Here is a 17088-nt window from a genome sequence, read left to right as displayed (position 1 = left end):
TCAGGCTTAAGGTCACATGTATTTTGTGGTGGTTATTTTTCCAGTTTGGTATGAATACAGTAAGCAGACAAAACAATGATTGAGACATTTTTATAACCCTTTCCTTTATTGACACCCCCCGCTCTCACTCAGACATATTAGCAGAGGCCCAGCAGACAGGTAACCACAGGGTTTAATATTCCAATAGAGGCTGTGTATGGATTGTTGTTACTGTTTGTGCCAGGAGAACTAGTCCCTGTCTGAGCCCCCTGATGTCTGCTGAGTTCACTACGGTTGGTACTAGAGAGACTGGACCTGGTGGGGGTGACCACCATGCTGGAGTCCTACCTCCCAGTGTGTGTGTGTGTGTGTGTGTGTGTGTGTGTGTGTGTGTGTGTGTGTGTGTGTGTGTGTGTGTGTGTGTGTGTGTGTGTATGTGTAGTAAAGAATGCCTGGGACTAAACCACATTTGATTTTTATACGCTTGTGGCTAACAGAAGCCAGATGTAGCTGCCTCCAGGGAGCTTACAATCGAAACAGCCATTTATTTCTCTTTTTCACTGTGTTTAATGAGATGTGCGCTTGCTTACATACATACTTGTGTGTGTATAATCAAATAATAAAAAAAACAGTAAGCGTTTCCAATATTACTCTTTTAGGTAATAAATCTGGTATCTGGAATGACTTAGCTTGCTCATGAGCAGTGTCCTGTTTAGAGCATTACAGTGAAGAGATCCCTGATTGCATCACTTAAAGATAAATCCGAAACAATAGATCAGCATGTCAAAGCTCTGAGGACTCGCATTTCTCTGGACACTGAACTTGGCCCTGAGACACGAGGAAGATTCATGAAGCCTCAGCGAGAGGTGGACGAATTGAGCGCAAGATCAGACAAGCACAGAATTACCTGGCATTAGATGGCCAGAATAGTCATTAACGTGTACAAATATAAAATAACTAGACCATCATTTTCAGACAGTGAAGTAGATTATAGATAAGTATTGAAAAAGAGAGCAGAAAGCAAAAGACCAGCGGTTGAGAAAGAGGGGAGAGTGTTAATTGAAAGCGAATGTGTCTGAGCTGGCTGCTGGTCAGAGATGGGCCGGGGTCCCAGTTGGCTTCTACTTCAAAGGCCCATACCCGCCTGTCTTAGCGCACCTGCAGCCGGTTAAACCCTGTTCTCATCACTCAGGGCGTGGAGGAACCTCTCCACAACTTAGAGCGCTCACCACAAAGCCTGTTGCCAAACGGCCGTAATGACACACACTGAAGAATTCAAACCAAAAACACGAGGTAGCCTACACAACTTTAACTTCAGAACTCAATGTCAGTCACACAGTGTGATTGCTCGCAGAACAGGGACATAAGATATCCTGCGGCACCAACCACCTCTGTCGAAGGTCACTCAAGGATCACATAACCATTGCTATACAGTCTGTTATGGGCATTTCATTGACCTGCAAATATATATTACGTAGTTAAAGGGCAACCAGTTAAGAATTTGTTTTGCTCTATTCTTGTCTGTTTGATAACCACATTTTATATAACTAAAAATGTGGACAAAGCACTTTGTCTCTAAAGATTCTTTCATATGCCATAAGCAAAGCAGAAACATACCAATTCAAACACAAAATCAGCAATTGAGTCCTCCTGTCACCAGAAGACTCTCTGTTTTCCCCTCTCAGACACAACGCAAACCCTTTCTCCCTGATGTGTTGAATATACTGCTCGGCTTAAAAAAAGAATGTATTCATTGCAACCATGCACGTAAGAAGCCGTAAACACAGCACCTAATTTCACATAAAAATGCCTTTTTTTGACATTGAATTATTCTGAATTTCAAGGGGAACATTGGGGAAGGGAGCAGCCAACGGAACACATTTTTTGACTGTCTGCATTATAAAAGTATTTTGCTGACAGACTGTAATGATTACAAGTAAATCTGACAAAAATAACTTACATTTTTGCTTGCATATGCACACACTCATAAACACAGTTGCGCACACACATCATCACACCACGTCTCAATCCTAAAATAAATGCGTAATCTTGTTGGGATTCGCTTCTTGACCCCAAGTGGGTGCCTCAAAATGAGAAACATACCTGGCATGTTCTAACTATAATGCTTTCATTACACTTTTCTCACAGCTCCTGCGGAAATAAATGAAAAACACAAGCTCACGCGGATAAAAACATAGGCTGTTCTACCAATTATTTCTGTCTTGGTTTACATGGTGACTCACACCTTATGCAGTGTAATGAGAAGGAAGTCAGGAGAAAAAGTAACTGTTTCAGAGTATGATTTAAAGATTTAATGCTATGTTACCTCAGTTAGCCACCATGTGACCATGAGCTGCCCATGACCTGCATTGTATGTCAGGCAGACAGTTCCCTAATAAAACAGGAAACCACTCAGCACAAACTCAGTTCCACTATGAGGGAGCAAGGAGACACTGTGCTGTAAAAAAGACCAGCATCTATAAAGGTACATTTTAAACATTATATTATTTTAAATGTAAATGTTTTAAGAGAAAAGGGAAACCTGCATATTAGTTTATCCGATCTAATATTAGTCATGTATGCCGGATTATCTCTTTCTGTGAGAAAGATCGTATCATATCATTGTCCCAGTCTATGTATTGCCAGTGGAGGATGCCTGTTATTTATCCTAAGAGGTGTCAGTGATATGTTAAACTTCAGAGAGGCCATGATGCCCAGGATATCCCCTTGATGTCATCAGTATCACCTGCTCTACAGCCATAGTCTTGGCATGTGTGTATGTGTGTAACTTCATGTGTGAGCACATTCCCAATTTGTCCAGCATGACAGCATCCTCTAGCGACCTAGCAAAAATACTATTATAGAGTTATCACCATCACATCTATGTTCACAGGAGCTATAAAATCTATTTATGACATGCTACCCTGGGGATAAAGACAGATGGGGTCACAGGTATGCACAGCTTAGCCCTGTTGAGGCTAACCATAATGGGTACATAGTGTAACAGTAGTTATGTATATGTGAGGATTTATTTGCATCGGTGTAAGCAAACACTTTTCTCTCAAAGTGCATGCCTTTCATTGCACCCTTTGCATCAGGCAACAGGCCCCAACACCTTCTCTGTGAGCTAGCCAAGCGCTTCGAAAGTTTCTGGAGCTTCTGGAGCTCCAGCACCTCTGTGTTTGTTCAAGGCAGTTCATCTCCATCAACAGATCTAAATTTACAGGACAATAAATTATCATAGACCTGGCTCGCATGCATGCATGTGGGCATACTCGTGAACACACATATTATAGCTCATCTATCCCTGGAGAACAGTGTATTTTTAGGCTCTGTGTGGTATTCTGACCTTCCATTAGCTTTATAGATAATACTACTGGATTCTCAGTTGATTATTATTGAAACAGCCACTCAGGCCTGGTGCTTTTATCCTCACAGCTACTAAACACTCATACAGGATATGAAGATACATTTCATATAGAAAATAACTTTGTCCTGATCTGAAAAATACCAGCATAGGTCATTTATTCAAGACTTGAAATCACCCCTGTTTATGTTTTCATTACAAGGCCATCTTTCTTTTTTTATGAGCCAGAAAGGGTAATATTTGAAGAAGAGGGTAAAGATAGGAAAGATCAAGACCCATCAAGGTACAGTTAGCTCAACCAATGCTAAGTTACCAGTTTATGATAGAATTAGCTTGGATAGTCAGGGGGAATCTTTGATTCAGTCATCAGTCAATCCTAACAGATTGTGTTTAAAAGCCTATGGGTAATGCAATGGTGAATGAGGGTTTTTTATCATTTCGGCTGGAGAACTTACTATAAGATGTGAGTCAAGTCAACTTTATATATATGGCCAAATATCAGATGTCACATATTTGCTTAAAGGAGCTTTACAATCTGCTATTGGACACAGTAGCACCCTCCATCTTTCCATAATTTGCTTAATTTGATCTCCTTTTGGTTTTTGTCGTTCTTCTCCCTTGTTCATGTTCCATTTACACGGTGTTAAGTGTGTGTCCAATTTTGATGGGGACTCTGCCATGTTTGATGACAGGCTGTCCTCCCTGCTCCCGCCTACCAGGCAATGGGAATACTCGCTGAGCTCATCCCTGGACTGCCTGACTGGTGAAAGCCCTCAGCAGTATCCCGACGAGGGACACATTACAGGACCATCAGTCCAACTCTTCCACCTACAGTGCAGGCAGCAGACTTGCCTTTGGTTCATTCAGCCCATTCCCTTTACTCCCTGCAACTTTCCTCTCAGAAATAATCCTGAGTGATTATAATGTATCAAGACAGAAATCAATTGGATTAGTCAAAAACCCACGGCTCTGTAAATCTCACCTTTATCGCTCTTTCACCCCAGTTCAGTGTTTAAACATAGCAACCCCCTTCAGTACTTTTCCTCTGAGGAGATGGTTGCCAGATTGGACCTCGTACATCAGGGCAAACCTTTCCTCCAACTGACAACAAGGCGTTTGACTATTATTGTTTATGAGGAGAAAGCTGGGGTCAAGTTCACAGGCGAGAGAGGAGAGAGGAGAGAGAGAAAGTCTGTTCCAGCTCCGGCCCCTTGAGAGAGAGCATAACTCAGCCATGTTTGTGCTTCCCTAATTCCTTTTGATTTAGCAGAAAATTGTGAGCTAAGCTGCCGGGGAAAAATATTCACCAGATCTGAGCTTCTTTGCCTCACATTGCGGCCTCTCACAAACCTGTGCCCACTGTAGTCTTTGTGTTTTCAAATGTCTCTGTCTGAAAATGTGTGTGTTAAAAGTGTGTGTATGTGTGTGTCCGATTCTGACAGCAGCCAGCCTGCCTGCCCGAGCTTTAAGCAGAAATACAAATGTCTCTAAAAGGAGCTTAGCTTTAACAGCAGCTTTGGCATAAACACAAGAGCTTTTTTCCCAAGCTTTTCATGAAATAGCAGTTTGCGACATTCTAAAAGTTTCAATTCCAACAAGGATTTTCCTGATTTGTTTACTTGTTTGTAGCACTGCTGGGTCAGCTGAATCAACTGTGGTATTCTTAATCCAATCATAAACTACCCGGAGAAGTTCATGTCTAGGCAGATCAAATTTGGTGAGAATTTGTGTCTGTTAACATTTTTAAAGTTTGGGATACAGCTTTGGATACTCAAAGTCAGTTTGTTTTGTAAAGGTTCATTTAAGGACAAAGAGAAATATCAGAGATGTGATGATGGATGACAGCTCACTGCAAAGCCAACAGACGATCTGAAGATGCACACACATGCATGGGCAAAAGGTAAGGATGGTTGCTCTCCAGGGACATTGTACTGTATGTGTGTGTGCCTATTTCAAGCGGTCTCAGCACTTTCTGTCTTACACATGTGGTTCATATTTAGGCCATAGTGCTGTTCCACTGGACTATTTGGCTCTGTTCTCCCTGTCCCACATTCCCTTCCCATTCTTTATTCTCTTAGTTTTTATTTCTGCTGTTCTTGAGGTGGTGCATGGCTTCACGCATAACCAACATTTAAATATGCATTTGGTATTCTGACTTAAAGGAGACTCCAAAAGCACAGACGTCCACTAAGGCTGTGCCCAGATCTTGCTATTGTAACAAACGTAAGAAATGATTTTCAAATCTGATTTTGATCTGTTCCAAAATATAATGGGTTCTCCATGCTACACTATTCAATGAAACTTAAGGAAATGGGACAGTTCTCCTGTAATCTTGCAACCCAAACTAAAAAAAAATACCCTGATTTAATAATAACTTAAAAAATATCACAGATTTACTAACTTTGATATCTTAATAAGGCACAGCACTCATTTCTGAATATCAATGTGATATAACTGTGCCAGATTCAGCCACAAGGAAGAAAAAATCTATCAGCAGCTGTTTGGCACATTGTGTTAACATTACTGTATATGTTACGTAGTAAAAAGTGAACGGATTACAGTTATATGTGGAACAGCATGAGGATTACAATTACAATGAAACACATGTACAGTGAATATGATTATGTTGATTGTAATTAGGAATGGTTGACAATTACATTGGATATTAGTTAAGTAATATCTCTAAGAATAACATGTGCACTATGGCATATCTGTTGCTGCAATAACATTTGGATTTCCAACTTAAAGGAGCTTGAAGGACATTTGGTATTTTTCTGCTTCCAAATCTTATATTTTTCATATAAAGGGAAAAAAATCATTGGTAATTATATTTGTTTCCCCCTGTGGTTTAATTATCCGGTTTTACTAGGTTGTAAAATGAAGGCGCCAACATTAATCAAAACTAATTTTGACTGTGTGTATGGATGAACTCCCCACACATTTCCAACATTTCAACATCTCGACACCAACAGCATCATCACCTATGACACCTATCAACAAAACACACACACACGCATGCACGCGCGCACACACACACACGCACACGCACACGCACACACACACACACACACACACACACACACACACACACACACACACACCTCCAAACATCCCTATTTAATATTTCCAGTCAAACTCTGTAACCCCTGCATCTGCCCAATGGGCGAGAGACCCCGTCAGCGGCAAGCCCTCCCTCATCTCTCCCCCCCCCCCCCCCCTCTCTCTCTCTCTCTCACTCAGCTCTGACTGTCCACAGCGCACTGATAAAGGAAAGGTCCGATGGGAGCATCCGACCAGCACAGAGTCATACAGCCGAAAGAACTGCAGCAAGTCTCACATCTGCCAACATTTGGCTCGAGCTTTGATTCGGAACATATGATTTTCTCTGAAGTAAACCAAAACTAAGGATAAGTGTTTGAGGTTCAGACTAGAGAAGTGTCATAACCGACATTTGTTGCTCGTCTTCCCAGGTGAAACTCCTGTCGGGCGCTACAAGTGCTCAGTGGAGAGTCTGTTGCGCGCATGGCACCGAAAACGCGCTCCTCACACTCCTGACAGTTGCGCTAATAATATGGAGCAACACACTGGATAATGAGGCCTACATTCTGAATGGGTGCTTAACCTACTTCACATTAAACATTGTCTTTTAAAGCCGGCCTTTACCCTCAAATCTTTTATTTTTCGGACATTTTTGGTGGTTAAAAAAGCGCAGAACCATGCTGGGTTTAAACAGGATTCTGAGCCTCCGGGCTTCCCGGATTCGGAGCTGTGGTTCGCCTGGAGCCAAGCTCTCCCCCCGGTCTTCTTCATGCCAAAACTCCGGTGCCAGTTCGAGGATTTACTGTGCGTGTCTGCTGCTCCTGCTGTTGGTGACGCCTCGGGTGGACTCTTCATGGTGGTGAGTACTGTCTGCATTCATCACACCTACAGGCCTAGCTGCTTGCCAATGACATTTAACCTGGACGAAATCATACTGAATTTGAATATTATTTTAAATAAACAATTACAAGGAAACAAAGAACATTATTATTATTATAAGTATTATTATTGATATTAATCATTTGAAACGGAGCAGGGACGTTTGACAAGCGTTATGTTTTCGTTAAGAACTTAAAATGCCAACGAATTTATGATTATTTAAAAAATAAAAGATTTTCCAAAAGAAAAGGCAACATCGGTTCTAACTAATTTACAGCAGGTATTTTCCAACAGCAGACGGACAAGACCACTATTAGGTTCGAGGATCGTTCATTTATTATCGCGGACTCACTATGCGATTAAGTCATTTTTACTTTTAGTAATTATTATTAACTATCCATTATTTTTTATTTTTTGCAAATGAAATACTAATGCAATAGGGTTTCATTGGCCGTGAACGTTTTTGCCCTATCAATTTTATTGGGAAATAACTGCAAAGAGAAACATAAATGTGCTTTTTCTGTCATCACTTCATTTAATTCAAAATGATATGCGCCAGGAAAAAAGAGCTAAAACACGATGAAGCATTACAAGTGTAAAATCTAAATTATGACTTTGTAAACTAGAGTCAATCTTCCTTAGGATTGTGTTTTTAGAAGCATTTTCTTTTCCTGTCAGTTTGTTGGCCTGCCATATTGAGCAATAATAATAAAGCGATAAATGTAATTCATGTCGGCGCTGTTGGCTGTGCGCGTGTTCAACTCAGCTGGGGCCTGCGTTCAGCAAGGCAGAGCAGTCATTAATTCACCAGGTACCACACACACATACACAGACACGCGCACACTCACACACACTTCACTAAAATACCCCAAAACCAGCCATCTAGAGCATAGGTGAGGGGTGAAAAAATATCTCATTGCCTGCACAATAACATAGTGAAAATGTCCATGTGTGTGAGTGTGTTTATAGGAGAAGTGTCTGTGTGTGGGCGGGTATGGGGGTGATGGAATGCCTAATAGTTTGTGTAGATTAAAAGCAGTTATGGGGAGTAGTGGGAGAGAGTGTATGTCATGGCTTTGGCTGCGCATTATTGGCTTTGAGGGGAATTTAGTGCAGGAGATACAGTATCTGTTTAACACAGTTCTGTTGGTGTACAGTAAGTGATGATATGGTTAGATCAGGGCCTTTAACACCCCAGAGTGGGTCGCAAAGATAATTGCGGGATGTTGCAATTTGACAAAATGTTAGAAAAAAGCATGTATTACGTAAGTCAAATACATTTTAGCACATTAAGATTTCTTGTGAAATATAAAGAGAACCCACAGTGTTTACTGTCTGAACGGAAACTGTGCATGTCTTGGCCAGGCAGTTGCAAGTTTGACTATAGGGACATAGCAGAAAAGCAAATTGACTTTACTTACCTGTTGTATCTTAAGAATATTTGACAGGAAATCCCAAGATTAAGGTGAATCACATTTTTACAGAAGTGTGTCTTCTGTGCCCCTATAGAAGACGACAGGGCAACAATACGCCAATGTAATATCAGCCACGTCATAGAAGCATTTTCAATCTGTGTCTCTCTTCTGTGATTCACAGTATAGTCCCTGGGATTTACAGCATGTTGTTTTAGACCTGGAGATAATGATTTACCGTCCTATAAAATCCACAAATCCTTTTGACTCTCACAGCGAAAGAGAGAAAATTAAGTGTGAATTGCTACTCTGGCCCTTTCCTTTGATGAGCACTCTGTTCCTATTCCTCTTCTCTAATCCCTCTCTGGGGAGCAGAGAGCCTCCAGTCTCCATCCTCTTGCCCAGCCTCGTAAAACACGACCACACAGCTACACGCTCCCTGACCTCCAACAGCTGACCCGCCAAAGCCCTGCAGCCACCAAGATGCACACAATGAAATCTAGAATATAATTTGGGTAAGCTTGAGGGAGCATTTATCTTGTTAGGATACTGTAGGAATCTGTTTTATAAGGGCAGGGAGAAAGATTGGAGGAGACACACAAGAGAACTGTGAGTTAGATAAGCATTAGTGGGAACAGGCAGAAGACAAAGGAATACAATTAGTAAATGGGGTCTTAGTTTAACAGGGTTATTGGAGGACCCAGACTTTGTGCTCTGATTTGTGACGACGTGATTTCAACTATCCCATTGGGAAACATTTAAACACACATGCAAGTCTTGTGGGGAGAGGTTAAGTGCTTATTTATTTGGAGAGCGGAGTAAATGGTTTCCACTCCCCTCCTGCTCGCAAACCTTAAACTGTTAAGTGTAGTGAACTCTGACTCACAGAGGACTGTTACTGCAGCTCTCCTTCAAGCCACTCACCACCTTTGAGTGAGTGTGTATCCACACGTGTATACACCTACTATATGAGGGCACCTATCTGTGGTCATTTATTGCAATATACCATCAATTACTCCTGCACTACATATTCAACAAGTCTTGAATGAAGATGGTGAGTATTCAGTTCAAAACCCCCTAGTAGTTTCTTGTGTGTTTTTCCTCCTCAGGTACATCGGTGCTCTTGGGGCCCGTGTGATCTGCGACAACATCCCAGGTTTGGTGAACAAGCAGCGGCATCTCTGCCAGCGCCATCCAGACATCATGCAGGCCATCGGCGAAGGCACCAAAGAGTGGATCAGAGAATGCCAGCACCAGTTTAGACACCACCGCTGGAACTGCAGCACGCTGGACCGCGACCACACCGTGTTTGGACGTGTCTTGCTACGGAGTAAGTCCATGGGTGTGTCTACACGTCTCCCTGTCTGATTACTGAATGTTTGGCCCAAGAGTAAAGATACTGAGCCTGAACCTGAGCCCCATCTGCTAAAATCTCAACCCTCATTCTCATCCTTCTTCTTCACTTTCGCTGCCTTATCTCTCCCTTTTCCTTTCCCCCCTTCTCCCCGTGCTCTGTTCTTTCTCCAATCCTTCCTTCTCATACTGACGTACGCTGGTGCTCGGTGTTTATAATCGCTAATGGACTGTTGTAATGCCTTATGCCTCGTCAATAAACACACAGGCTTCGAAACGCGGGCTTGTTGTCATTTTGTTTTGTTTCTCCTGCCAGACCTCTCTGCTCTGTAAAAGATTCATGCCTACACATATTTGGACACAGGCACACAAACATATACAAACAACATATATATTTTCCTACTTGCTTGTGCAAGTACATTTTAGTTCCTCCTTACAGTATAAGGGTGTTCTAACAACACAGTCTGAATCATGATTATATTGAATAGCTGAGGAACAGGGCCTCTTCATCGAAACACCTGATGTCATCCTATATGTCAGTTGGTTATTTTGCTAAGAAAATGAATGTATGATTTGTCAATCACTTCTTAGCTCATAGTAATATTCCAACAGCCATTATAGATAATTACAGCTGAATGCAGAGCCACGACGCAGTGATGTACCTATAAGCCAATGTTGCATGCAGTGCAACTAGTACAAAGAGTGATGCTCACATGCTATATTTTAGGGATTATGCCTTCGCTTTTTCTTAACTTTGTTGTTGTTGGAAAAAAGCACAATGGTAATTGCTTTAGTTACAGCAGTTAATTGTAGTTGATTTGGTTTTAAGGTGCACAAAATAACGGCTTGTTTCAAAGCACCTGTAATGTTATTGTTTCTCATTGTCGTCGATGCATAAAGCAGATAAAGAGATACAGGCTACATGTGTGTATGTGTGTGTGTTTGGTGGAAAAGAATAAACACTAATGTATATGTAAATATTTAGTGAGATATTCTCACTGTCAGACAAACTGCGCAGGTCTGAATGATGACAAGCTATGCCCTCCTCTGTCCTCCCCCACATACACCCCCCACAGGTAGCACCCACTGCCCCCTTCTCCTCACCCCCAGAGATGGAACGGGACATTCCAGTGAATAGAGAGCAAGCAGGTTGGATCACACAAACTCCTCTGGCCCAGGCTAGTTCAGATAGGTCTGCAGACTGAAGCTTGTTTTCAGATACAAAGTGCCCCACCCTTAGTCGTGTTTAAAAATGACTATATCAGATAGTTTTGTGATGTTGGCTTGAAGTGCTGGTACTTGAGTATACTTAAAGTCTTTTTAACAAAAATATGAAATCTTGCTATTCTCATGTATGAACATGTTCATTTGTCGGATCAAAATATAATTCGTAAATCTGATGTGTTGATATATCCTACACATATAGCATTACGACTATGGGACATTTGCTATACAGCATTTAAATACTTCTTCGGACTTGAGTTTGTGATCAGACTAAAAATAAAACTGTCTTATATAGTCAGGGGCTAAACATTGGATTTTAAATTTTAGCCTGAAGACGGGGCTGAAGAAAGGCTTAAGTAGGGTCCAAAATAGAAAGAGTTCATCATCTGGGGAGCACGAAAGTGATTTTTTTTTTTAAAGCTGCCTTCAGAAGATTATTCATTTGCTTTTTGCTTATTGCAACAACAAAAAAACGCCAACTCAACCACAAGAACATGGTGCGAAAGAGAGACACACAGACAATGGACATTACACACATTTCTGCAATCTTCATATCTTGAATAAGATTTGCAAAACAAAAGTACAGTATTTGTGGAAATCTGTATTCCAGTGACTACGTCATGTTCTCACAAACAAGACCAGCTAACAATTCACTCTGCAGCACTTATAAATAACAACACATGAGCTTTTAACTTTCTGTACGATTCAAAAAGATGCAGACCTGTGCGGGACATGTTTACTTTTATGTTACAAGTTGCAGAGATCAAACAAGGGAGCAATATGCTCATTGGGGAAATTCAAATGTCACTTTAGGTACATCATTTTCTTCTATCTGAAATAGCATTTGATGTGTTTTAATTTGTTTTATGTTGTGTGAGAGTACAGCGGCAGCAAGTGAACACCATATTTCTGTTAGGCTGTGACTAAAGGTGGACAAATTCTTCTGTCTCTGGCTGTTGTCTTTTGCGAAATTCACTCCCACGAGTGCTGCAAAAAGCAACTGTGACTAACTACTATATCTAATTCTCTATGTGTCTTTGGCCACACAATAGATGAGTCATATTGTAAAGGACTAAAGAGACTAGAAAAGCACAGCAATGGTAGAAAATGCTGTCATGACATCACCCTGGCGCTGATTAATGGGGTATCACTGTGTCTGTATTTAAACAATTTATGTGAGCAGAGAAGAGCCGCGCAGCTGGGATTATTTCCATGATAATATTTAAACAGAGCTGTCCTATACTCCACATCAGGCCTGATATGCCCCCGTCAGCTGCACCTTCATGTCCTGATGGCTCAGGCCCAGAACGGGTTAAAGCATTATGTGTATCTGTGAATGTATGTTAACATGTGGGATGTGAAAGTTTTTAGATCATAGAGAATTAATTGTATTGCAAAATATGAGTTATAGCAATTACTGGTTGATTTTTTTTTGTTGCCTACTTCAGTCTTAACTCTTGGTTTCTTTTGTGCTTTCTATTACTTTATCAGGTAGTCGTGAAGCAGCATTCGTCTACGCAATCTCCTCTGCAGGAGTGGTGTATGCGCTCACTCGCGCCTGCAGCCAGGGGGAGCTGAAGACGTGTAACTGCGACCCTCACAAGCGTGGACGGTCTAGCGATGACAGAGGAGATTTTGACTGGGGTGGCTGTAGTGATAACATCAACTATGGGATAAAGTTTGCCAAAGCCTTCATAGATGCAAAAGAAAGGACTGTCCGAGATGCACGGGCGCTCATGAACCTACACAACAACCGCTGTGGTAGAACAGTAAGTTTCTAAATTGTTAGTTTATAGGTGGGGTTTCCTAGAAATCACTGATTTACAGTAACAGATCAAAAGCTATTGCGTAGTATATATATTGGGGCCTGAGATTTATTTATTGAAACAAACGTTTTGTCTGTGATGGTCACAGCAATAAAATAAGAACATTAAGACTGAAGCGCTTCCGCTTTAGAACTGCATTTTCAGAACCATATGTCATGATGCCTAAAACCACAAAGACAAATTTCCCACTTCTCTCTATGTTTCTAGGCTGTAAAGCGGTTCATGAAGCTGGAGTGTAAATGCCACGGTGTGAGTGGCTCTTGCACGCTGCGGACATGTTGGATGGCCATGTCAGACTTCAGGAAGACCGGGGACTATCTGAGGAGAAAATACAACGGGGCCATCGAGGTGACCATGAATCAGGATGGGACAGGCTTCGCTGTAGCTAACAAAGCCTTCAGGAAGGCCACCAAGAACGACCTGGTCTACTTTGAGAACTCTCCGGATTACTGCCTACAAGACAAAACTGCAGGTATGACTAAACGGAGAGAAGATGAAGAGGGTGGACTGGGCTTAGAGACGCAGAGAGGCAGTTTCTCATGGGTGTTGATGGATGACCCCGACTGTGTTGTGTTTTAGGGGTGTTATGTGTATATTGTGTGTATGTTCATGCATGACTATTGTGTGTGTGTGTGTGTGTGTGTGTGTGTAATGGTAGTCAGATAACACATCAGTACTCCCGTGTGATGTCGGTGGAAGCTAATATCCTTGTACCCTGGGGACATGGTTGTTCTGTGACCACCTGACCTCTATCAGTCTTTGTCAACACACACACACACACACACACACACACACACACACACACACACACACACACACACACACACACACACACACACACACACACACACACACACACACACACACACACACACACACACACACACACACACACACACACACACACACGGAATGACAATGTGTTTGATCAGCCTTTACAATGCAGCTATTTATTTCAGATTGTTTTTAATTGGCTGGTTAATGGATGAAACGCTGTCGGACAAACTCTTACGATATTTAGCATCACGACGTACATGACTCAGAAACACCATCTACTTATTCCTCATCCTTTGTCTATCTCTCCCTTCGTCGCTTCGTCCATCCACCCCCTCTTTCTCACCTTTCCCAGTGGAATCCACAGCCTAGGGACACAAACAGCTAATTTAAAAAAAAAAAAATGCTTCTTTCTGTCTGTCACAGTCTCTCCCTCTCTGTCTGTCTGAACTAAGCATAGCTGGAGGGCAGAGTGGGCCTCAGAGTGTGAGAGCCTGTCTGTCTGTCACGCTCCACTGTCCATTTAACACACACACACACACACACACACACACACACACACACACACACACACACACACACACACACACACACACACACACACACACACACACACACACACACACACACACACACACACACACTGTGGCTTCAAAGGGAGCAGTGGCTTGGGAAAGGCAGTGTAACTATAGGCCACTCTACCAACACTGCATAGTTGTGTGTGTGGGTCTGTTGTTCTATGGGCAGCTTGTTGTGATAGGTAGCAGTTCAAACAGGGACCTTCACACACAAAACACCAGAATTAATCTCTGTGGGGATGACATTCATATAAGACACAGACTACATGCCACTGCGTTAGGTAATAGCCAGACTGCAAAATACTACCATACAATCAACTGACTGGCATGCTACTGAAGGTCCAACATCCAACCAAATGAAAAGCTAAAGGTAAACTAAAGATGTTATATTGTAATGCCGAAACAACTAACAGTCAATTCCCTGAACCTAAACTTGTTAAAAGCATATTGAGATGAACACTATTTGTCTAGGCAGAGATGGGGTTATGTATTTCTATTCAGCATTTAGGTTTATAGCTGCCTTTCCCTAAGCCAAAGATTGTCATGAGTTAATTCTGTCATTTTTAAGTTGCTGGACCAACCATTGAAGTCAGCGTCCACACTGTAAATATGGTGGACTATTTGATGCATCAAATAATAATATAAGGACAAAAGAAAATGATCAGCCAGATGTTGATTTGTAAGAATAACGGGCAGGGAAATAAAACATAGCAGACCAGAAACTAGCTTTAGTAAACTTTCATCTTTTATTATCCAACCTCTTTTGTGCTCTGTGCAGGCTCCCTGGGAACGGCTGGTCGGGTCTGCAATAAGACATCACGCGGCACAGATGGCTGTGAGGTCATGTGCTGTGGGCGGGGCTACGACACCACGAGAGTCAAGCAAATCACCAAGTGTGAGTGCAAGTTCAAATGGTGCTGTGCCGTGGAGTGTAAGGACTGTGAGGAAGCTGTGGACATACACACGTGCAAAGCTCCCAAACGAGCTGAATGGTTGGAACAGACCTGAGGGACACGCCCCGCTGCCCCCCCGTAATAGAACCCCACCCCTTTTCCCTTTACTACAGGACATCCTGTGGAACATGGCATTCTGGGAAAGATTGTCTAAAAGTGCTCTGCGTCTCCGCCCTCCCCTGCCCCCTTCTCGGTTCATCATTGCATGGCTTTTCAACCTGTCTCTGTGAAAGCAATAGAATTCAGTACCCATCAATATGAATTACCACCCATAAGCCCCGGTTCGTGAATGGCCCTGTGACTGAACTGCTGGGATCAGAGGATGAACGGTGAAACCAGTGAAAACATTGGGGTTTGGGTGGATTGGGCTTTTATTGAAGAATTAGTCCAGACGGCCTTTTTCGAGCCTGTGGCTCTGGGTTAAGAATGGTTTGCTGCTTTCATGATGCTTTAAAGACACATTTTTATATTAACTGAGCCTTCAAACGTATTCAGTATTAATACAACAACATCATATACTCGCATAATTGTTTCTCTTTTTAGGGGGAAATACACACTTTTCTACCAAAAACGAACACTTGGTTGGACTTTGGGAAGTAGCTTGACAAGTGCACTTTGAGAAGTGATCATCTAGGCATAAGTTTGACTCTGTGTGGACAAACAGAAGTCCAGGCTATGGACTAAAGAAGACAAGGAGATGGACACTAGATGAATAAATGGACGGATGCATCATTTGGACTTTAAATGCAACTGTATAACAAAAGAGGAAAAAAAGCTTTTTAAAGAGATTTATTTAAATTGTTAAGTGTTGTTTCATTTCTCATCTGCGGATGAGACTGCACTACATTGGCTGACAACAGAAGAGAGAAGAGCACTCCCATGATTATGATTATACAGTGTACTCTAGTTCCAGTGTGTGAGACAACGAACTGCCGCTGAGGAAAATAAGAAGAAAAAGGAGATGGCCTGGATGGTCATTGAGTCACACATAACTACAACATCAGACTGTTTTCCCTTCTCTGCTCTTCAACTTGCCTGTATAACTGTGTATATTGCCTTGTTCATATGAAATATATGGTGCATTAGTAAAACACTGAAATCTTTGTTTTTTGTTTGGCCAGACAAACAAGATTGAAGGCAAAAAAAGAGACTAGATGCAGACAGAGCAGAACTAATCAGTGTGACCGCGAAGGATAGTGAGCAAGTTTCCGCTGTATTGCTGTGATAACCTGCCATGTTATTCCCATCACACACACATACACATATACACACACCATCGATGTTACTCACCAGCATGAGTTGAGAGACACTGGGGCAGTAATAATACAATCTGTGCTGGTAACAAAGGCTGATTCTGTGTGAGTTGGGGTGGGGTGCGTTATATCAGTCAAGGGGAGGGAAGTGTTTGATTAAAGGCCCAACCTAAACCCCAACCCCTGCTGGCCTCTTCCCACCCCTCGCTATGTGGAATTCCAGGTGGGTCCCAGGCTAATGACTAGATGGCTGTAATTACTCTGGGCTGTTGATAGCTGGTGATTGGACATGGTCGTGCCACAGAGGACCTAGTGTGGGCTCCTGCTGGGACCACATTTAATCAAAGGGTTTTTGGCCGGCTTATCAAAGGGAATACTTTCCAGCAATCTTCTCTGCCTCAGCCCCCTCTGCTCCCCAGACTCTCACTCCAGTTCAATCTCTGTTACCTTA

General features: G+C 42.2%; 1 protein-coding gene across 1 annotated transcript; it reads left to right on the top strand.

Annotated features, from left to right (window-relative positions):
• Positions 1–5179: 5179 nt before the first annotated feature.
• Positions 5180–16475, top strand: LOC134869568 (protein Wnt-2b-A). The gene is made up of 6 exons (XM_063891290.1): positions 5180–5246; positions 6587–7244; positions 9786–10006; positions 12745–13022; positions 13287–13551; positions 15210–16475. Exons 2-6 carry the CDS (start codon positions 7063–7065, stop codon positions 15437–15439), a joined length of 1176 nt encoding a protein of 391 aa, XP_063747360.1. The 5' UTR covers positions 5180–5246; positions 6587–7062; the 3' UTR covers positions 15440–16475.
• Positions 16476–17088: the final 613 nt, after the last annotated feature.

The sequence above is a fragment of the Eleginops maclovinus genome, chromosome 1 (genome assembly GCF_036324505.1).
Source record: "Eleginops maclovinus isolate JMC-PN-2008 ecotype Puerto Natales chromosome 1, JC_Emac_rtc_rv5, whole genome shotgun sequence".
Taxonomy (NCBI): domain Eukaryota; kingdom Metazoa; phylum Chordata; class Actinopteri; order Perciformes; family Eleginopidae; genus Eleginops; species Eleginops maclovinus.
Note: the sequence above shows the minus strand (reverse complement) of the source record. Positions and strands in the feature narration are given on the sequence as shown.

What these genes read in the sequence shown, in the direction of transcription:
- LOC134869568 (XM_063891290.1), top strand. Translation starts at nt 7,063, where the DNA reads ATGCTGGGTTTAAACAGGATTCTGAGCCTCCGGGCTTCCCGGATTCGG. An exon ending in ACAACCGCTGTGGTAGAACA is followed by an intron (nt 13,023 to 13,286) that starts GTAAGTTTCTAA and finishes CTATGTTTCTAG; the next exon opens with GCTGTAAAGCGGTTCATGAA. An exon ending in CCTACAAGACAAAACTGCAG is followed by an intron (nt 13,552 to 15,209) that starts GTATGACTAAAC and finishes TGCTCTGTGCAG; the next exon opens with GCTCCCTGGGAACGGCTGGT.